Here is a 22271-nt window from a genome sequence, read left to right as displayed (position 1 = left end):
TGTAAGCTCTACATGGCAGGAATCAATACCAACTCTGTATCTTCTTATCTAAGATGAGCTAGCTATAAATAGTTTACTGACTTTTTACTTAGATAACATAGCATTTAATTTGTCATCTTGATGCTATTTAAGAATTCAGCATACCAACAAAAATGTTTAGTTTACAAGTTATTAATGAAYACAAAAGTTTGTTTTTCTGAATTAATAAAAAGTGGAAAGAATGTTAGAAGGAGGTGGAGATACATACACTTAACACTGCATCTTGATTGAATCTTTAAAAATGATTGTTGGTTTGATCATGTGAAGAATAATTTGGAAAAGCTGTAAAGGATACATCAGTTAATTTAATTTTGCTTCTTAAAAGGGAAGTGGTTTAGAAAGCAGMCTGGCCATCTGCATGCACAGGAGTATTTAGGTCAGTGGGTCTGTCCTGTCCCGCTTTATTACAGGATGAAAGGATCTCTTGTGCTGGGAGCATTCCTGTCTTTGATTTAGGTTTCTGTTTAGCCAGGGCTCTTTCCTAAATATTTATAAAGTACAATTATGCTTCAGTGGCTTAATCTAGTAATTGCAGGCTGCTGTTTATGTAAGTGTGAATTAAAACTACTCTTCACCAACAGAATGCCTTTGGATTTGTTTGGTGGGGGGTGCCCTATTTTTTTTTTTTTCTTTTTGTAAGTTCAAGGAAATATAGGAGAAATATAAAATCAGACTGTTTTGAAATGGTTAATCCAAAAATATTTCAGTATTTTCAACATACAATGTCTGCCCTTCTATTTGTGGTGTATATCCTTTTAATATCTTTTTAATATCCCTTATATGAATATGATGTGTATATATGGATGGCCAAATATTCCTTCTGTTGCATGTGCCTAAAGACTTTATGTAATTTGTCAACTGCCTAGTGATTCCTTACCTTTCCGCCTACATTTTTTTACCTTTTATGTGATTTTGTAGTGAAAGGTTTTTAAAATGCAAAAGGGGACAACATTGTGTACAATCTGACTTGGTAGAGTGGATTAGTAGAAGACTAGGCAAGCTATTGTTAAAGTATTAGACTTTTTTTTAAACTCTCCAGAGTACTGTTCTAACAAAAACAAAAGACATTTTAGGAGGTAAAATTTCTGATGTAAAATGTGCTTATACCTAAGAGGAAAACAAAAATATATACAGTGTACTACTCTTCACATGTTTTTACCTGTGATTAASTGATATCTCAGATGATAACGCTCAGAAAAAACATCCAATTTTCCTTTCCCCTGGATTTTGGAMGTGCCCAACTAGAGTTTTGCCTCCTATTAAAAGCAGGAGATGCTCAAGTGCATTAAGTCATCTTTGTTAAACTCTTGTCTGTTCCTTCGTGGAACTAATTTTTTATTGTCTTTAGATATATTATGTAGGATACTTTCCTCCATAACACAAGAGGCATATATGATTAGCTACTGAAATGTAATTAAATCTAGTTCAAATGCAGGCAAACATCCCTGGATGATGCTTTGTAACTGCTCTAGGTTGAGGTAGGGTGGGTGGCAATTGCTGCCAGATCATTTGTAAAATAAAGACTGTAAGAGGGGAAAGGGGCAGTAGTGGYTGGCCTCCCTGAGCCTCCTTTCCTTTTCCAGTCGATTGACAGGGTATTTTTGACTKGTGACTGCCCTTCTGTCCCCTCACAGAATTAAAGCCATTGTGATTGAGGGGAGAATTTTAAAGGGAAATCTGAGATAGAGCYTGGCAAGTTCCTAGTACTACGTTAAGAGGAATTGCATGTGATTGTAGATGTTATTTCAGAAACGGTTACAACAAGCCTGCATTTTTTTTAATGTCCAACTTGTTTAAAAAGCCTTTATGGCTCTCTCTCTATTTTTAAGTTGAAATTTGAGTCAGTATTTCAACTTGCTAGGTTATACTACATCTTGTTACGATTTTGCAGCAGAGTGTTTGAGATATTGGAGAATATATGTGTAGTCTGCTGAGGCTGTGTGAGGAGAAGGAAAGGTAATATGYTATATGGTGTGTATATATAATGTATGTTATATTTTAATGGTGTGCTTTTTAGCTTGAGACCATTTGATGACTGAGGAAAGCACTATGCTCCTTTTATACTGCACTGTAGCAGTGCAGCTTTATGATTTCTATGCCAGAGGCCTAAATGCACCAACTGGATTTTTTTTTTCCCAAAAGAAAATCAAAATAAATGCATGATATTATAAGTTTTCTTATTGATTTATAACTCTTTTTTTTCTTCTTTCGCAGAAAATTGCTTGGTAGATGGGAATGCATGCGTTCCTTCTGGAGTCCCTAGCCTCATGGATGCAACAACTAATCCTGCTGCCACGGCTTCGTTCAATGCTTTTGTGGCCGAGATTCCAAGGAAACGCAAAGGAAGTGACTCTGAAAACCAGTAAGTGAATTCATTCTATTTGGGCCTCAGTGTAAAGCTGAGGCATGTCTGTTATTTCAATGACATGGTAGTTTTCCAATCTTTTTTTTTGAAATGCTATAGATGCTATAACTATTAAATACAATTTGTGTTCATGACTATGAAAGCAGTCCTCTGTAATGCATTCTTCTGTATAGTCCCTACTCTATAGAATGCATCCATWCTATGGATGTTGATAAAATTATCCAGCTTAATTGCAAGTGTATCTTGTATTTCTGGAATTTTCAGCGATCTACAGTAGTTTTTGTTTTCCTGCAACATTTTTCTGCAACATTTTTCATTGAATATATCAAATCATCTTTCTATACTTCAAGTACATTCTGCTTACTTCATGACCTTTTCCTGCAGGGACTCAGTTGAAGTTGATGGTGATCCTCAGAAAAGGTACATTTTTATAAATGAAGCCATTGCTATTTTCATTGTTATGAGCATCACGTTCMCTTTCTGTTTGGCTAGATTATACTGGCATTAAGGAATGCTAGTATAAAGACACAAATTTGCAAAAGCTGATAATAGCTGTCCAATATTCCCTTGTAGTGGGCATTTGGTGCATGACTAATTGGATGCTAATAACATCTTTCTCTGGAAATAAAATTGTTTATTTCTTTGTGGACTTTGCTGTGATGCTCGTGATGGAAAAGTGAAAAATCTGAAACAACATTGCCTCTTCTGGGGCAATCCTCAGGCTACTGAGTCTGCTCTGCACTGGAGCTTAGAGTACAGCCTGAGAGGGCTCCACTGGTAAATGCAAAAAGCTGAAGTACTACTGCAAATATATTAAAATATAATGTATTTGTTTGCCTTCATTCTAAAGCAAGAGATAGCCATCGTTGATATGGAAACTGCTCTGAATTCCCTCCCCCAGTCCAAAAATGTTTATACTGACTTTGCAACATAGTGATTAGGCTGCTTTATGACAYTTTTTAAAAGCTGTCGGTGAAGAATACAATGACTTTGGAGAAAATAAAAATCATTGCCCTCATTTGAATCATCAGGTGTATTTTTCTGCTGTGAAATATTTTTCATGACACAGGCCATTGATTTTCTTTCATTTACAATTTTATTAAATAGACTCAGGCATTACTGTGTGGGAAGGGAAAATACTCATTTTTTTGCACCCATGAGCAATTGTAGGGTGCTGTTTTCAGCCCAATGTAAGCTKAGTACAGCTCTTATCTTTGAGCATGAGAGTTTGGAAATAATCACACGGTAGAGGATAACTTGCAAAATTAGAAACAAATCAAGGCTTTGACTAGTTTTAATGCTGCAGTAATTTTGTTTTCTGTACAGTATTTATAGGTGCATAGTTATGAAATAATACCACARTTATGTGAACATTCAAAGTTACGTTTTGCTCTCTTGTTGTGTTATACATCACTTGCTAGATAATTCTCATGTGAGGAATTTGTGCAGTTTTGATATTGTTGAAGAGACAGCTGCTTTGTAGAATTTCCTGTGTCATCTTGAATTCATGGAGGAAAGATGTGTCTAGTATTAAATACACAAGTTAAAATTCTATATCTTGTTTTCTCTAGGAGTGAAGATGATGAGCATGTTAAAATAAAAGATTTCAGGTACTAATTTACAAAAAAGTACATTTTGCTTGTAAGTACTAGGATTGACACTAAGCAAATGAGTTGGTGGGTTACGTTTATCAGAACTGTCAAATATTTAACATTTTTGACATCATTTCGTTACTTTTCCCTGTTCGTCTATTAATAGTTAATGCCTTTTTTTGAAATTCTATACTTTAAAGAACACTTTGTTGCAAAATACCTCAGACATTAACAGAAACCTGAGGCTTAAAATTTTCAAGATAAGAATTAAATGCAGTCGTTCAAGCTGTGTGCAAAGAGAGCTGGTGAATGTCGAGGGACCCTATGAGTTTGGAGATTGTTTCCTTTGGTTTSTCTCCATGTGGAGTTATTTGAGGGTAGTCTACGTGAAAGTGGATCCAGTTAAAGCATGTCAAAAATTCTTGAACAAATGGGAATATATATAGGAGAATACAAATGGGAATATTGTTTAGGGATTGCTTCTGTGCTGTGGATTCACATCCTACCTCAATGCAAATTAAAATTTATTGAAACAGTGTGACTGAATGCAAGTGATTCATCCAAGCAGTTATTTTAAAATATAGACAAGTCATTTAAGCTGGCGTTGTTTCAGAATAAAATTCTTGTTATCTTTCCTGCATGCTAGCAAAGATGTGATAGCAGAAACCTACAAGCCCCCGGGCTGCAAAAAGCAGTATTTTTACAGTATGGTAACTGATGATGATGAAAARTTGTTGACGTTTGTTAGACAGAAGAAATTAATGACAAAATTAATTCCAAAATATATATTTACAGACTTTTTTACTTAAATCTAACATTCATTCATCTTTAATGAGTATCCCAGTCACTATGCGAGATTCTGTTTTGTATAGTGCTTTGATAACATCTGTGTTGTATTGTTGATTTCTCTCTCAAATTTTAGTTTCTTAATTGAAAAAATGGAAGACATTTTGAAAGTTTCCTCAACAGATATCTCCTTCCAGTGTGTTTCTTTGGAGGAAATTACTTTCTTCCCTTCTCTCTAACTGGGCAATATCACAGAAGGCTTATTGAATCATCCATTCATCACTGGAATTTCTGTATCCACCTTTTCAAGATTCACTAATTTCTTATTGATTCTTCCAGATGTGAAAGATTCYATAAATCTTCCACAAATATTTATGTCTGTCTTATTGTTGCTGCTTGACACAAAGAGAAAGGTCAGTCTGTAAAGCTGAGAATCAATAGATGAAAATAACTTTTTCATAAAGCTTTAGAAGAGAGAGAAGAGCAAATTGTTCAGGTGAATGACCAGGGGAATTTCTTTTTTTGTGCATCTTAGAAAATTAATGTAAATAACAGAAGACTATCTTCAAAATTGTACTTAATTCTTTCTCATCAGGCCAGTTTTAGTTAATTACCTTTAAAAATTTCTGTTACAATATCTCTAAGAGAAAGCATTTCAGAGATAAATTACCCAAAACATTTTCCTCTCAGTTTGGTTGACTACCATTGTGTGTCTTCTCAGTCTGGAAGAAAAATGATCTTCATTTTAACTGAGTGGTCAGTTTGCCTTCTGATTAAGGAGGAAATGAATGAATTAAACTTCTTTTTGACTCCTGGAGGACGTTAGAGGGAGGGAGATCAGCTAGCAAATCTAACATACTTGAAAGAATCGTAGAGGTCTGTGATGTGCATTGTCATATGCACTACCTGTGCATTTTTCTGATGAGAACCCTCTTAAGAGAAGCCCTCTTTTGTGTTTGAGTTCTTGGACAGGAGCTTCCAAAGAGGTAAAGCTTGAGGCGTAAAGTATGCGCAGAGCCTGAAACCCTTTCTGCCAGCTTGTCTTGTGACTGAAAGGGAAGCTTACTCATGAGTGAAAACAGCTGAAACAGAGCTGCTTTTCGTTCAGTTTTCATTGCTAATAAGCATATGTAAATGTGCTATTTGCTTATGCTGTGCTGTGAATAAATACTTGTCACATACGAGTGACTTGTAAGATAACTAGATAACAAGAAGCAGAAATGTCTCCCAGAGCTTACTAATGATGTGAGGTAATACCTGCACAGCTTGCTGCATGCCAGAGGTTCAGTTGAACCTCAAGGGTCACAAGGAGGATTTCACCACTCTGTAAAAGCCTTCATAATCAAGTTGCTGCTTGACAGCTTTCTCTCTCAATAGTATATCATTACTGCTGTTATGTTTAAGTTAAACCAGTTGAATTGTCAAGTACATGAAGCTTAAGAAAAACTGTTTCAACACAGTGGTATTTCTTGCAGTATGTTCCGCACCTCACATCAAATAGATGTGTTGGTGGAGGGGGAGGTTGTGTTCTGCTGCTTTCTTGAAATATTTTTTTCTTGTTAGAGAGGCACACAGTCAGACAGAGAAACGAAGAAGAGACAAAATGAATAATCTGATAGAAGAATTGTCAGCTATGATACCTCAGTGCAACCCCATGGCACGGAAGCTAGACAAGCTTACAGTGTTACGGATGGCTGTGCAACACTTAAAATCTTTAAAAGGTGGGTTATAAAAGGTGAGACGGAAGGTCATCCATTTTCTAAAAAGAATTATACTATATATTTAACGATAAATAACTTTATATACCTACTCACTGAGCTCAATTCTGAGTATATGCTCTTGCATAATCATTTCTAGATACATTTGTATTTCTTTTTAGTTAGCAGCAGTATGTGATTTTGTATAATTTTCGTATATTTAACTTYGTATAACTTAGCTCTTCTTCATTTAAATTTACATATTTCTCTCTTCCAGAATTTCATTTCTTGTTATGTCTTTTCTTTATGCTATGTATTACATAACCCTTTGGTGCCTGATACTTTCTGCCTGCTAAGGGTGTGCAGAAGTCGGTGTGCGATCTGGTACCTGTAGTGGCCTGCCCAAACCACTAGCTGTTACTGCTAGTAGAGAAGCAAATTRTCTCTGTACTCCTGGTCATTATTTCCACAGTTGTGATTGCATCAAGTCATTATCCCTGCATTGGAATTTCATATTCATATTCATATTCATTTCATATTCATATGATATGAAATATACGGCATTACAAAACAAGATGTGGAAAACATTATTAAAAAATCTGGGAAGACTTTAAGTTGAAGACTAAGTTATTTAAGAAATATCGAGTACTTCTAACAAGTTTCATCAAGCATGAGATCAGAAAAAATGCCTCCACAACGATGGGAAACAGTGTCTGTGCTTCCCTAAGAAAACTAATCTAAATAATTGTGCTGGTAATGAGCATAGAGAACCTACTTAAGKGACAGGTGAACTAGTTAATTATTGTGCAGTGCAATTTCCTGAAACGAAATCCATTCATGTAAAACTAAAGAAAAAGTTGGCTTTGAAAACAGTATTTTTTCAACCTTTTCTTTCAGCCTGTGAGGCAGTCAAAGGGGACATTAAAAAACAAAATGTCATATATAGTTACCAAAATACTTGCAATGTGTGAGAATGCTTCTAGGCTATTGGCCTTGGGAGCCAGAATAATAAACACAGCGGGTCAACAGCACAGCAGTTATGTACTTGAGCCACATAGAATAATTCTGATGTTTTTGTATCACTGGGTAGGTAGTTCTAATGAAGCCTTGTTCGTGCCCGGAAGGCAACTGAGAGCGTAAGAATTGAGATTCAGCAAATGTTAAGGATTTTGAAACAAGCCTATTAAAAATGTTTCTACATAATCCAGTTCTCATAACACCATTTCTCTAGCAATGCAGTAAAGGTATCTGAACAGAAGTTTTGATTTGTGCTAAATAAAGGGCAGGATCAGCATTTTTTAAGTTACTAACTACTAGTGTTTGTTTGTTTTTGTGTTTTTTTCTTTGCAACCAGTGGCTTAAAAGAAACCCCTTCTAAAATATGAACCAAGTATAACCCTGCAAATTGTAGCTTTTGACATTGTATATGTGTCTACAAATAAGCTGTTTTCYAGGTTCCACTAGCTCCTATTCAGAAGTCCGATATAAACCTTCATTTTTAAAGGATGATGAGCTCAGACAGTTAATCCTTAGGGTAAGTAGAAGGAAACTCTCAGTCAAATGATGTTCTTATTAAAGCCAAACACTAATGGAGTTTTTAGTTTWTGTATGGAAGATAATGCATCAGTACAATAAACTAATCCCTGAGGATAATAACAGTATATATAAACTGCTTAATTAATACATAAAATATTCTTATGCCGATATTGAACTCTGCCTGCAAGTATAGACAATGCTCTTCATTACCTGTAAATACAGTTGCTGTTATTTGCTATGCTTTGCTTTATTTTTAAAATTTCTATTTTGAAATAGAAGGAGAAACAATATCTGCAAGAAAATCTTTTCTCCTGATTTTACACACTGGCACACCCACACTCCTTTATGCTTCCACATTTGCAACTATTTTCTGTTTRTCTGCTGCAATAACACAATTTGGCAAGATCTGTAAAATGAGTTAAGCTGTTTTACAGCTAGTCTTCTGTTCTCCAAAGCTGCGTTTAGGAAACCTTACCTGTGTGCAGTCTGATTTGGTTCTTGCAGTCTTTTTAATTGCTTTTTTTCTGTGTGTGATTTATGACTTAATAAAAACATTGAGGTTTACAAGTGTACTTCATTGCAATAATTAATATCCATAAAATATTTTAGTTGTTTATCAATAAAGACAATGTCTTTGTATTTTCAGGCTGCAGATGGATTCCTGTTTGTGGTTGGATGCAACAGAGGAAGAATTCTGTTTGTTTCAGAATCAGTTTGCAAAATACTTAATTATGATCAGGTGACTATAATTGAGTTTGTATTTTGCATTTTCTTTTACTGAGAAACTTTTAAACTTTCTAAAATCTTACCGCATTTTATTTAAAAAAAAAAAAAAAAACTTTGAAACTTTGTGGATCATTTCTTTGCATCCCTTTGCTTTAACCTTATTTAAAGGGTGAGGCTCTGCTTCCTAGAATGAAGCATTTGCAAGTACAGTCAGTATCCTTGACCTGAGTGGTAGTGCCAGATTGCAATTGATCATCCTTAAGGAAAGTGTTGGTCTGAGGAGACTAGTTGTCCTAGTTTCTACTCCTGAAAGATTTTCTTTTATCTGATGATTTTAATCCCTCCCCGCCTTTTAAAAAATCTTTAAATTCAGGAAAATTGGTATTCCAGCAGTGCAAGTTAGTTAAAGCTCACCTTGATGGTGTCTCTGTGCTCAGATTTCTCCCTATATCATCTGATCCACAGTAACTATCCCTGTATATACCCTTAACATAAAGGAAATGAGATAGTGTGAGTTAGCTTAACCTGAGAAAAGAGGTAGTAAAATTTACCTTGCAGTAGGGCACACTTCACATCATGGACAATTAATACAAATTGATAACCTGTTTATGTACCTGCAACTTCCAATTCAAAAACAGGGACTGAAATGGTTGCATGATTTTGTCTGTCTACTTTTAGAAGTTAGAAATCATGGGCTGCATGTTGTAATTATTTTAATTAAAAAAGTAGATTGAATCCTCTTATATGACAAAAGCCATAATGCAGTTTTTTGCAGTTTTTTGTTGAGAACCTTGGAACTTGTTCAGGGATGAAATGTATCTTTTGATGTCTCTCCTGTCAGTCATGCCTGCATTGAGACCCATAAGATAGATGGTTGCAATTGCTGCCAAAGAGGCAAAAGGGACTAGATGAAGTGGCCATGACTGACTAAAGCCAAGGATTCATTAKCTTATCTGGGAATCATTTCTAGCTATAAATCCTATTGTTATTCCTGTACATTTTGGCAAGGCTGCTGCTAGCCTTCCTCAGTGCCACTCGGCATTTTGGAGTGGCATTAGAATTAGGAGACTGGGCAAATGGAAAAGACTGGTTGGTTGTTCTKCCTTTTTAGAAGCTTTTCCCTTAGCCTGTTTCCGACTCTAGCCTGTTGGAGAGGTGCTCCCTTTATTTCCTGGTGACATAGCAAGTGGCAGGGAGTCCAAGATCAGTTGTAGCTTGGATGTAGCTTGGATGTTGGACTATTTACCAACACAACTGCCTTCTGCTCAGTGCTCTGGCCTGCTGTGGTGAAGGTAAGCAGTATTAAAAATAAACACAACAACCGTCCGACTTCTGAGGGAATTTCTTCCTGTTTCTAAAGAAGGTGAYGGTGCCTGAAGTAGTTTAGCAGGCTGATTATTTTGTCTGGTTCAGCAGAGGCTGTTGAAGTTGCAGGTCAGCAGGTTGAGAGGATCCCACACAGAGCAATCCTATAAGTATCCCCTGCTAAGGAGTGTTGAAATGAGCTGACCCCTGTGCAGCTTTTGAAGAGCTCCTGGCTCGCTGGTGCCGTTTTGCCCAGCTAAGTGAGAGCCTGCATCATTCAGCACCTGTAGATACGTCTCTTCTCCAAACAAGATCTGTAGGGGAATGTGTTTTAGGCGTTATTATCCAGCTAAATTCAGTATTTTTTCAAAGAGAAGTTACCAATTCCATTTTTACTACCATGCTTTTCTGGAAGCAGTGTTAGACAGTGGCAAATGCAGATAAAGGTATCTGAAAGATTTCATTTTAAAATAACATAGAAAGTTGTGTTTCCGTGGTGTCTACTATGTATCGTGCTTGATTCTAGAATATGTGATTCTCAGTCCTCTTTTTATTTTTATTTTAAATAGGCCAGTTTAATTGGACAAAGTTTGTTTGATTACTTGCATCCAAAAGATGTTGCCAAAGTTAAGGAACAACTTTCCTCTTCAGATGTCTCTCCAAGAGAAAAGCTCATAGATGGCAAAAGTAAGTCATAGTTATGAGCGTACTGATTTTTTTAAGAAATATCAGTAAGTTCAGTTATTATGGAGAGCATATTCACGTATTTGTATGTGTGTCTGTTCAAGATTTGAGATACGATTCGTGTGAACTAAACATATTTGCTTATCTGCTGCTTAGAGTGCTTGCAGTTTAGAAGCTAGCCTAGTAAAGAAGTTCGTTTAGGTAATAAGAATAATAGAAATTAGCATTGTTAAGCATTTGCCAGGATGTGGTCTGATGTTTTTCCTACCAGACATACTACTTTTTTTTCTTGTATTTGATAGGTCTTGTCAATACAAAAGACCTGATGTAGTCGAACATGGGATAAAATACTTCAATATCAAGAATCACTCTCTTCTCAGAAAATGCTAAGTGTCAATCCTAATTTAACCAAATTCTACTCTGTTTACAGTTATTAATGTTAAGGAAAGCATTATGTACTGTGCAGATAACTGCTATTTTATAGCTTTTTTTTTCTTTTAAGAAAAAAAAAATCTTTGCATCTGTGTTCTATACCAAATAGAAGTTGAAAGTTTATAAAGCGTATTTATTAAAATATCAAATAGGGCATTCAGATTATTTGGTAGTTCTTCTTAGTTTTGGAATCTATATGACGGGCACATTTTCTTTCCCTATTTAAGCCATTAGACTTACTTCATAGTTAATTGTTAAGTACAGAATTTAGGCAAATAAGCAATAGGGAGAATGAAACTGAAATGAAGATGAGGCCAAAGTGTTGGGTTTTTTTTTTTTAACTTCTTTTACTGATCTTTTGTAAGCTGGCTTGCAAGTACACACAGATTTTCAAGCTGGACCAGCTCGACTGAATTCTGGTGCTCGACGCTCYTTCTTCTGTCGGATAAAATGTAGTAAGACCACAGTCAAAGAAGAAAAGGAAGGCTCGTCCAACCCAAAGAAGAAAGGTATTTGATCATAGTAGGGGCAGTAGGGGTCTTTTTGTGATGAAACTGTGTATATTTAAGCTCTGAATGAGTAGTGTGGTCCTTGCAGTTATCAATGACTTCACAAAATAGTTGCGAAGTGTAGATATTTCTTGGAGATGCGTATTGAAAAACAGAGTCTAATTGTACTCTCTCTTCCTTATTCACTCCGGGAAAGTGAGGGAAGGAACCTGAGATACAGTGGGTGGGTTTAGGAGCATGTAGTCTGTTCCTGTGACTTCTAGAAAACTCAGGGAAATTCTTGAAAGCACTGGAGCAAATCAGAAGAATGACATTAATTTTTGTCTGGAAGATARATCTAGGAATAAAGTCTTCCCAAGGTACTGTTTTGGAGCGGGGAAACAAATATTTTTTTTCTTTTTTCCTAAACTACATTTTCCATTGTGTATACTTGCCAAGAATGAATTTTCCTCTCTCAGTTAAAATAGAAAACTAGATTTGATTAATTAATTTTATTATCTTTTTCAGTAATTTAGTCATTCAATAATTTCAGTAATTCAGTAATTTTAATTTAGTTCATATTTTGATGTGCCTGTACAGCAGTAAAATCTTTTTGAACTTMTAGTGGATTGATTTGCCTTGTTAAAACTTAATTGCTGGCTCTCATTTAACACCTTAATACTGACATTTGTAAAAGTGCTGAAATGCACCTAGAAAAATCTTGCTACTACTTTTTTTTTTTTCAATGTAACATTATTACTGATATAAACCATTCAAGAGTAAATTTTAAAATAGATCTGTCATTATAAGTTGCTGGAGTTCTGTCTCACTCAATGTACCAAACAACTTGGTGTGAGATGAGAATTTGACTTTTATAAATGTGTTCTGGGAAGGCTGATGGAAGAGTCATCGTGCCAATCTGAGAAACTGTGACAAAGTCACTCTAGAGTTACTTGCAGTTGATTGAAAGAGTAGATGCAGTTAAGCTGAGGGAAAACGCAATTTGATCAAAATATGGATAMTGAGAATTATTTGAGAATTTTTTGAGAGATAATAACTGTAAGACACAGTACATCATCTCTACTTTTTGGTATATATGAGGGTATTTGCATGGTGTACAGCTAAGGATCTACCAGTTGTGGCAGTGAGGGACAATGTATGTTGTAATTTAGAGACTTCTTTCATATATGTGTCTCCAGTAATTTGAGAAATCCAGAGGCCTGAGATAAATAGAAAGCAAGCTTGATTGGTTTGGGCTTCTTCCCAGAAGTTTCCTGATGCAGCTGCAATAAAAATGTGTTATGATCAAGTGTTCACAAGACAAAAAGGAGAGGACCTGTCTGGTTTGTTTGAATTCATAATATGTATGAAACCCTGTGAAGTGCTCTGTGTGTTACTGGGCTGTTGATTTACTTGTTCCTCTGTGAAAATGTGTTTGAACTGCCATACCTATAGCTATGCAGAAGTACACTCTCAAGGTAAGCCAAAATTTAGTAGTACAAAATTAAGCGGTTTTGCAGAGTATTTAATTATAGCCCTGTGAAGTTGTATCTTGTTGTAGATGATCGTAAAATCTAAATGCTGGTTATGATTAAAGTAATAAAAATAATAATTTTGAGCTATAATTGCTTATTTCATTTTCTTTATTAGATCACAGAAAGTACTGTACCATTCACTGCACTGGATATATGAAGAACTGGTCTCCTAAGGAGGTGGGAGTGGAAGAAGAAAATGATGTAGAAAAAGACAGTAGCAATTTTAACTGTCTTGTTGCAATTGGGAGGTTGCACCCTTATGTTGTTCCACAAAAGAGTGGAGAGATAAAAGTCAAAGCAACAGAATTTGTTACACGATTTGCCATGGATGGAAAATTTGTTTATGTGGATCAGCGGTAAGCATTTTGTTCTTCAATGGAGAAATGAAAATGATATCACTAGCTGTTTTTTCTAGTATTTTCTATCACAGAAAAATGCTGTTTTTCAAGTATGATAGAATTCCTAGGTGCTCTATTCAACTAGTGGCTACTGCTGAAACTCTGGATAGTCAGGGCTCTTTTTTGTGCATAAAATGTGGTGTGGTATAGGTGTATTTTCCTATAGGAAAAGGTAGGCTACCAAAATTAAAAGTCATAAGATGCACCTATATGTTTATTCATTAAAGAAACATCTCATGTTAGAGCTGCATGGGTATGATATGTATCTGTATGCAGGTAGTTAAAACTTGATCAAAAAATGACTGCTTCTTAAAATCTTACCATTTGGAACAAATGCAGTATATCTAAATGAGGTACCAAATCATTTCATTAGAGCTGAAAACAAAGTTTAATATTTTCTGAACCTCTCTAAAACAAACTCTGGTTTGCCATATGGATTGTATTGCCATTTCTTAATTTAATTATGGTCACTGGCAGGTTTTTATTGCTTTTAATAATTTTCTTTCTTTTAAAAGTAGCAATTTAAATTCCTTAAAGTACTTTTCCTTAAAGTAGCRAAGTAAAATTCAGTTACCGATTGTTTTAAAGGATTGATTACCTGTTTCTTTTAAATACTTATTTTTTCCATTACCTGATACTGAAGAAAACAAACTTTGCAGTCGTCTGAATCTGCTGTAGTTCATGTTTTTATTTCTCACAGTGCAACAGCCATTTTAGGGTATCTGCCCCAAGAGCTTCTAGGAACTTCTTGTTACGAGTACTGCCATCAAGATGATCACAACCACCTTGCTGAAAAACATAAAGAAGGTACAAAATGATTTGTCCTCACAAGCCGCATAGGGCAACATGTAACTGCTGTGTGAAAACAGGAGAAAACAAAAAGCCAGAGACTGGGAATAGTAAAGAGTCATTGGCCCTTCCTGCTTCTGCATTAATGAGGCATAAGAATGAGGATGGAGTCCTGGAGAGCAAACGTGCCTAATCGTGTAATTAAAGATTCCAGTTGTGAAGGTTCACCAAATCGGGAGTCTCCCTGTTTGTAGACTGCAGAAGTTCAGTACATGAATTCTAGTTTAAAAACAACATTTCTGAAAACATAATTTGATTTCAGTAGAGCTTCTGTCTTTGGTTTTTGGATTCTATTTCTAGCTATCTTTTTTTTTCCTTTTGATGGTATAGACTTTTTTTAGACTTAACTCTACCCTCCTAAATCCTGTGGTTACAACTTTTCTTTCTTATCTAGTACTGCAGAATAAAGAAAAAGTATCTACAAATTCCTACAAATTTAGAGCAAAAGATGGGACTTTTGTTACTTTAAAGAGCCAGTGGTTTAGTTTCGTGAATCCATGGACCAAAGAGYTGGAGTACATTGTGTCAAACAACACTGTAATATTGTAAGTAATTTGTAAAATGAATCTCCATGATAATTTAGGTCTTAATTACAGTTTCAAGTTGCTGAGTTTTTGTTTGTTTCTTTCAATCTCAGAGGTCACAATGAGTCACCTGAAGAACTGGTCCTCAGTGGCTCCCAGCCTGGGGAAGGCAAGTGTCACTTCTTACAGTTATCATAGGTGCCGATTTTTACAACTTTAGATTTACCCAGTCCAGGAACCGTTTTATTCCAGGTTGTTTGTAAGAGAGTTTACCTCTTCCAAAGACAATTCTAGTGACAATTTGTGGTTATTCCCAGCATTCTGGTTCACATAAGTGTCATTGGAAGGGCTTGCAGCATCTCTTTTCCCTTGAGCAGATTCTACTATAATTAGGTTTTTGATTGGTGGGCTGTTATGCCTCTTTTGCAGAGTCTTTTCATATTTTGCCTGCTTTTTTTTTTTCCTGAGGAAATGAGGTTTATGCAATTGTACTAACGAATTTTAAACACAGAATATAGAGATACACATATTGATTATATATATATATTTAACATTCATTTGCTCTGCATAATCTGATCTATATGTGCTATTGACTTTTTCATTTTGCTATGAAGTGCTGTCTACTTAAGGTTTTATTTTGTTTTTAAACTGTAGATACCACAAAACAGTCTTTACCAAGTGTACCTGGAATGTCCTCTGGAACAGTTCTTGGTGCTGGAAGTATAGGAACTGAAATTGCAAATGAAGTATTAGAGCTACAAAGGTAACAATTTTAAAACCTTACATTAGACTTTTAAATAAAGATGGAGAAGAAGTATAAGTGATTACGTGGGGATTGTTCAAGTTCCAGTTTTATTATTCTGCATCTAATAAAATTTTTTGATTTGCAAGGGCATTTATAGGATATTGGTTATAGCAGCCTAACATGAGCCTGCTTCAGGGCTGTACAGATCACTGCCTTTGATAAATGGTTTCATTTCAGGGCAGGTAATTTCCCTTCTTAATGAAAGAACTACTTGACCATGAGTTCAGAACTCTTGTTCTGATGCAGCTTCTTCACTTAGAGGTTGAAATGAATAGATAGAACCATTAGGGAATGGAAAATTGGTTGTCTGGGAACAGAGTTTGTATTCTTCTAGTTCTCCAAGCAGAACTTACCTTGAAATAGTGCCCGGTGGTAAACTGCATAGCCTCCCAAATTGTCTTGAAAGTGAGAATAAATTAAGTGAGAAAAGGAATAAAGTGAGAGGTCAATTTCTTCTCAATACACAGCTGTAGATTAAGAAACCCCACTTCATCATTCCAAAACAGTTAAATCAATTAAAGATTTAAACTGTTAAAGATAAGCCATTCTGTAAATTAGTTTTTATATAAATTAGTAGGTTTCTAACAAAACACCTGTGTTGGCATAGCCATGTAAATCCAAAGGAAGAAACATAATTTTGGTATTCTTGCCTCGTCCTTCTACATTTGTTTCCTGCTGCTTAAGAAGAGTTTTTAAAAGTCTCCTGAGCCATCTTATTCCAGGTCTTTGGGGTGCGTCTGTGCAGAGCAGGTCTGTTTTCAGTCACAGCTTTCAGGTATAAAGACATCATCAGAAGATCCAACCTCTTTTGCTGAGGTCAAGCACAACATAATGGTGCTGTCACCTCATCAGAACAGGGCACATCATTTCAGTGCCAGCTTTGGCTAGTGAGACCTTTCTTCAGGCCTTAGCTCTTCAACTTCCACTTGGCGGGAGAGATGCCAGGAAATTGTTTATGTCTCTATAGCAGTGTGTGCCAAGGTCCCGTGGAAACCTTTCCAGTGCAACCACACCTGAAAGACCATAGTAATATTAAATCTTCCCATAAGGAATGCACCAGTTCTGGAAATTCTTGTAGAGGTGTCAGGAGTAGCTTCATATGCCGTGACATAAGTTCTTGGAAATTCCACCCTTGAATTTTTGGTGTTATTAAGAAGAACAAGAAATACTCTTTCTCCTTATGGTACCACACAGACAGCAGGTCCAGGAAGAGCATCTTCATAAGGAACAGAGGGAAAGTTTGAGCTTTGCATAAATATTAAATCAACCCATTTCTCCTCTTTGTCAAGTCTCAAGATCATGAGAGACCAAAGTGTGTCTTTTCACCCTAGGAAATGAGAATCCATCATGATGGACAGAACTGTGGAATTTTGAACAGAGATGATGGTACTGAACTAATTTCCCCTATTTGAGGGGCACTTAACTTTGATACTGTTAACATTACCTTTTGTTTTTTCTTCTTGGCTTCTTGTCATAAGCTGGAAGCTCTTGATGGTGCCTGCCTGCACATCTCTGTCTGAGATTCATGTTGTAGATGTCTGGATTTCATTGCATAAGTAGCTCTGTTAGTTTATTGAGCAGCAATGTAAGGCAAAAGGACATTTGCAGCAGTCTGTCTGACTTATCAGAGCCTCTCTTCAGAAAGATTTGGTCACAGTGATAGTCCTGACTTGCCTCTCAGGTAAGAAGTGGGATGCTAGAAGAAATAAAAATCATAGAGGACCCCATTCTGTGCAAGCTGAGCATTCAGTGGAATCCTAGTTTCCAGGACAGATATTTTGGAAAATGCAGGCAGTGCTGAACAGGCCCTGGAAGAATGAGACTTAGTGTTTTTTCTCATTTATATTGACACCTTGCTTCATTTGCTAGCCAGTATTCAACTATGTATTGCTTTTTTTGGAAACAGTCATCTTATTACACACCTCATAGACTGAACTGTCATGATAGTTTGCAAGAAGGAACGTTTAACTTGCCAGCTCCACAAAGTTGCCCCAGGTATATTTCCCTTTGCAGAAGCCATTGCAGAAAGCAGTGCTGTATTTCTTCTCAGCTGCAGAGTAAGACTTTGTGCCATTTCTTCATATCTTGTATTTAAATCAAGGTGCTACCTCGTGCACATGGGGGAGATCAGAATTAACCAAAGGAGGGGTCTAAGCAAGATAATGGCAGCTCTTTTTCATCAAACACCTTTTTTTTTATTATTATTTTTCTTTTCCCCCTTCTCTCTTTGTGACCTCTAAATTCACCCAACAGAAGGGGTGCACTTACTACCTGAATCAACTCCCTGCACTTTGTAATGTGTCCAAGACAGACTTGGCTTTCAAGCTGAGCTTAGAGCACCGCCAAGTTCAGACAGATTTCAGGACTGGCTCTGCTTACAAACACATCTGATTGGTTTAGCATCTGATGAAAGATGGTTTCAGTAAGGCAGTCCTAAAAGCCTTATTCCAGCTAAAGTCCTTGTTTTTAGAGATAGCATAGCTGCTTAACAGGTTGTGCATTGGATGTGGGAATATAGAGAGTTAATAAATATTCTGCACAAGTAGATTTATTTCAGATATACTCTTTATTCACTTGAAATATATTTGTTTCCACCAATTCCTTACCACGTTTTGGATCTGAGCAAGTGATAGTTCTTAGAGCATCCAGAGTGCCCCATTTCTTTTAGAGCCTTGGTCTTGGACAGTTGGGAAGAGCAGGGGGAGATGGGAGCAAGCCATCCAAAGGGCACAAATATTACATTTTCACTATTATTTTAATATCTAGCATGTTCAGTGAGACACAATTGGCAGGAGCTCAAAGAACTCTGTTAAGTGATCTATAGTGCTTTGGTCAGAATCCAGTGAAAATGTAGAAAGATGGGTGTGACAATAATAATAGGGGGAGCATGAGGACTTAGTTTTAGTTTTACCTCAGCTATTTAAGAAAAAAAAAAAAAACATTTTGTTGTCTGTTTTCTACTTCTTTTGAGATGTATCTATGTGCATCAGTGTGCTCACTTGTGAAACTTGCCCCTCTTTGGTCTGTCAATGTGATGGTTCAAAAGAAAAATCAGAGTATGCTCAACAAATTATGACCCACAGTCTTTATTGAGCACTTCTCCTTTTGTTTTATCAAAATCTGTAGCAGGAGAATTTAGTCTTTAGGAGAATTGAAGACAACATTGTCTTGGGTTGACTTACTTGTATTTTTTCATTGATTAGGAGAATGTTGGTGGCCTTTGCAACACACGGACTATTTTTTATTTTATGTTCAGCGTGATTTGGTAATTCCACCATATAAATATATAACCTTTTATATATATATATATATATATATATATATATGTAATTTTAGGTTGCATTCTTCTCCATCTGGGAATTTAAGTCCATCACATCTCTTGACGAAGTCACCTTCTCCAGTTTTATCTGTGAACTGCAGCAATGTGAGTATTAGCGCTGTATATCAAAATCTAAAAGATTACTGCCAGATAGCTCAAAACTAGGCACTTTCCATGTCCAGTACTGTATGCCTCATACTTCCCAGGTTCTGTGCGCATCAAACTACATGAAATATGAAACCAGAATTTCTGTTATTTTGTATGTTATCAGCACAACACGAGTTTAAGTAGTTTTAAAATAACTTTTGTGCTTTGAAAGCACTAGTCTAGCAATGGTAGAGTAGAAAGTGTGATTTTTTTTTTTTTTTTTTTTTTTTTTTTTTTTTGCTTTGTCTTTAAGCTAGAATGTATTCAGTTGAATATATTGACATTGACATAGGTGATGTGACTGAGAATTTGTAGATTATGGTACTGGATTTGGAAAATGTGTGCCAGTACATTTTGTTGCACTGGATTTATTTGCTGGATAATGAATTAGACCCTCAGTAAACCAGATGCCATTAGTGTGAAGTAGCTTTGACAGATGGGTAAGTGTTCACCCTGTATTTAAACGAAGTCCAGTGCTATGTGGACCTTTCAGAAATGGATTTTGAAATGCAGTAGTCTCCCTTTCAGTGCTTATTTTTATTTGCTCTGTTTTTCAGTTTGACAGTGACTTATAATGCTTCTGTAACAAAATAATTGTAATAAAATCTAGGACTTAACTCTGTCCGTTTTACTTTTGATCTTCCAGGTGCCAAATAAAGAGATGATACAATTATGTCCTTCAGAAACAGAAGTTCTGGAGACTCCAGAACAAACCCAGGGTGCTATTTCATTTCCCAATAGTGAACCTCTCCTCAGTAAGATTTATTTTATTTCTCTTTCTTAGGTATTTGCAGGGCCATAGGGTAAGATGATTTTAAAGCAATGCACTCAAAACTGTCAGGTTTTAAGAGGTTTAAACTTTTTATTGTGTTATTTTTAACATGAAAGACGGTGCTAGTAAAGCAGTTATTAGGCCTGTAGTTCAAGCTTAAACTGTCCTATCTCCCTTTTTTATTGATCAATTAGTAGAAGTTTATTCATTTATTTAAACCTGCAGCTGTCTTCCAGTTGAGCTGTGAGCCTTTTATATTGATTGAACAAGTACAGATGCTCATCCTCAAGCAAGGGTTTGAAAAAATCATTTATCCATGATAAGCAAGGAAACATTTTTTTTTCATTGGTGTTTAAGCTGGAGTATTTTACTTTGCCCTTGTGAAGGGCTGCAAGTATGGAAGTGATTTCTGAAGCCCCCCGCAGCAGCTTCCGAGGTTTCGGGAGTTCCTCTGGCATCGCGCGGACAGGAATGTAGGCGCGTGGTGACTTTTCCCACTAACGTGACACGATGTGGGAAGCAGTTTTCTGCCTCAGTGACATGAGCTTCCCTGCGTGGGTACGAGCTTTACTAGCGAGCAGGTTGGGGCAGAGCCAGGAACAAATCATAGGATCACAGAGTCCTTAAGGTTGGAAGGGACCTCTAGAGAGGATCCAGTCCAACGCCCCTGCACACGCACGGTCAATACGTTTTGAAAGCTAGCATATTCTTCATGCCTTGTAATGCAAAAAAATAAATGCTTTAATACTTTTATAGGTGGCAGTTCTCAGCTGGACTTTGATGCAATATGTGAAAATGACGACACTGCAATGACTGCTCTCATGAATTACCTGGAGGCCGATGGAGGACTTGGGGATCCAGCTGAACTAAGTGATATCCAGTGGGCTCTATAGTGTTGCTGTCTTGAAAGAAGAGGGAATGTAAAGTTCTTAATGCACAACAACCACACATCCTCAGTACTGTACTGTATTTTTTTAACTTTTCATCTTAATTCATATTTAATACTATCTATATATTTTTAAATACTTAAGCCTTGTTCACTGGGAGAATTTCTGCGACACTTATGGAAAAATACAATATTTTTTTCGTGATGAAGAACCTTAAAATTTTAATATTGAACCATCTGTAACTGGAATGCTTAAAACACATTACTATATTTTTGCTAAGAAACTTTAACCAAAAGACACTGTACAATGTACAGGAATTTGATTTTCTTAGTTATAATACTTCTAAAAGCTTGTAATAATTTTTGTTTCTAATGGAAATATTGACTATCCGTGTTATGTCTGTAGAACGTACTGTACTTGGTTTAAGAATATTTGTAACTATTAAATTTCATTGAGATGGTGGTTTGAGCACCCTACAGTTGTAAGATAACGTGTTTAATTCCTAAACATTGCAGTGATTTCTTGCCCTTTTTGGGGAGGGCAGCTTTCGTAGTCAAAAGTGAAATAGAGTGTACAGGTCTGGGAGCAAGTATTTAAATGAGAATATCTTAAAAATTGGAAAAAAAAAAAGGTTTTGGAAAAAAAAAGAGTTCTACAGTGGGCAAACATAATAAGGGTATAAGACAAGCCAGGAAAAAAAAATCATAGTTATTACATGCATTTTTATAATATGTTATTAGAGGGACAGAACATGTAACCAAGGAAGTAACACTAGAAAAAGAAGGGCAAAAAAGCACTTTGGTCTCACTATGCATTATTTGCTAGTTAGAGAAATCTGCATAGATTGTCTCAGTCCCTGAGTAAGGATAGCAGTGTATATTAGTGAAAATTGTTTAAATTATGCAGTATCTTTATGCAGTCTGTGTTTTGGAAAGGTTAAGGTGGCTTTCAGTTTCTTGAGTGAGTGACTTAAAGTATTTCCCTGTAATATGGACGCCCTGCGTGGCTGCTGCATGCGGCGGCCTTCTGGGCACGCGGGCTGTGCAAGGCTCGTGTCCCGTTCAGAGCAGACCTCCCGGGAACTTGCGGGCACCTAACAGGCTGCATGAACCAGTCCAGCAACAGTATCCAGAGTGGATCTTTATCCCTGGCATTGTAGGAGTACGTAAATTTTTGCATCAGTGGAGTATACTGGGAAAAAAAAAAAACCAAAAACACCTTTTTTAACTTGGATAATGAAAGGAACCCGTTATAAGAGTCTTTTTGTTTACTCCAAACATTAAAGCTTAAACACAGGTACAATCATTAAGTGCTCTCGCCCTCATTCAGTATTAACGATGTTAATGTTGAATTAACGATGAGCAAGAGGAAACCTGTTTCAGATC

At 36.2% G+C, this 22271-nt stretch overlaps 1 protein-coding gene across 3 annotated transcripts in view; it reads left to right on the top strand.

The window, feature by feature from the left end:
• ARNTL2 (aryl hydrocarbon receptor nuclear translocator like 2) overlaps positions 1-21366 on the top strand; it is a 28042-nt gene extending 6676 nt beyond the window's left edge. For all 3 annotated transcript variants that reach the window (XM_026045916.1, XM_026045917.1, XM_026045915.1), the window contains exons 2-17: positions 2254-2401; positions 2789-2824; positions 3976-4014; positions 6346-6503; positions 7934-8013; positions 8662-8754; positions 10616-10733; positions 11528-11671; positions 13301-13541; positions 14284-14390; positions 14827-14977; positions 15070-15125; positions 15611-15719; positions 19098-19185; positions 19874-19982; positions 20756-21366. In XM_026045916.1, coding sequence (XP_025901701.1) covers positions 2307-2401; positions 2789-2824; positions 3976-4014; positions 6346-6503; positions 7934-8013; positions 8662-8754; positions 10616-10733; positions 11528-11671; positions 13301-13541; positions 14284-14390; positions 14827-14977; positions 15070-15125; positions 15611-15719; positions 19098-19185; positions 19874-19982; positions 20756-20892 — 1761 coding nt within the window. In that variant the 5' untranslated portion in view covers positions 2254-2306 and the 3' untranslated portion in view covers positions 20893-21366. The remainder of the gene's footprint in view (positions 1-2253; positions 2402-2788; positions 2825-3975; positions 4015-6345; positions 6504-7933; positions 8014-8661; positions 8755-10615; positions 10734-11527; positions 11672-13300; positions 13542-14283; positions 14391-14826; positions 14978-15069; positions 15126-15610; positions 15720-19097; positions 19186-19873; positions 19983-20755) is intronic.
• Positions 21367-22271: the final 905 nt, after the last annotated feature.

The sequence above is a fragment of the Nothoprocta perdicaria genome, unplaced genomic scaffold (assembly GCF_003342845.1).
Source record: "Nothoprocta perdicaria isolate Ctin4 unplaced genomic scaffold, notPer1 scaffold_416, whole genome shotgun sequence".
In the NCBI taxonomy this organism is placed as follows: Eukaryota; Metazoa; Chordata; class Aves; order Tinamiformes; family Tinamidae; genus Nothoprocta; species Nothoprocta perdicaria.
Note: the sequence above shows the minus strand (reverse complement) of the source record. Positions and strands in the feature narration are given on the sequence as shown.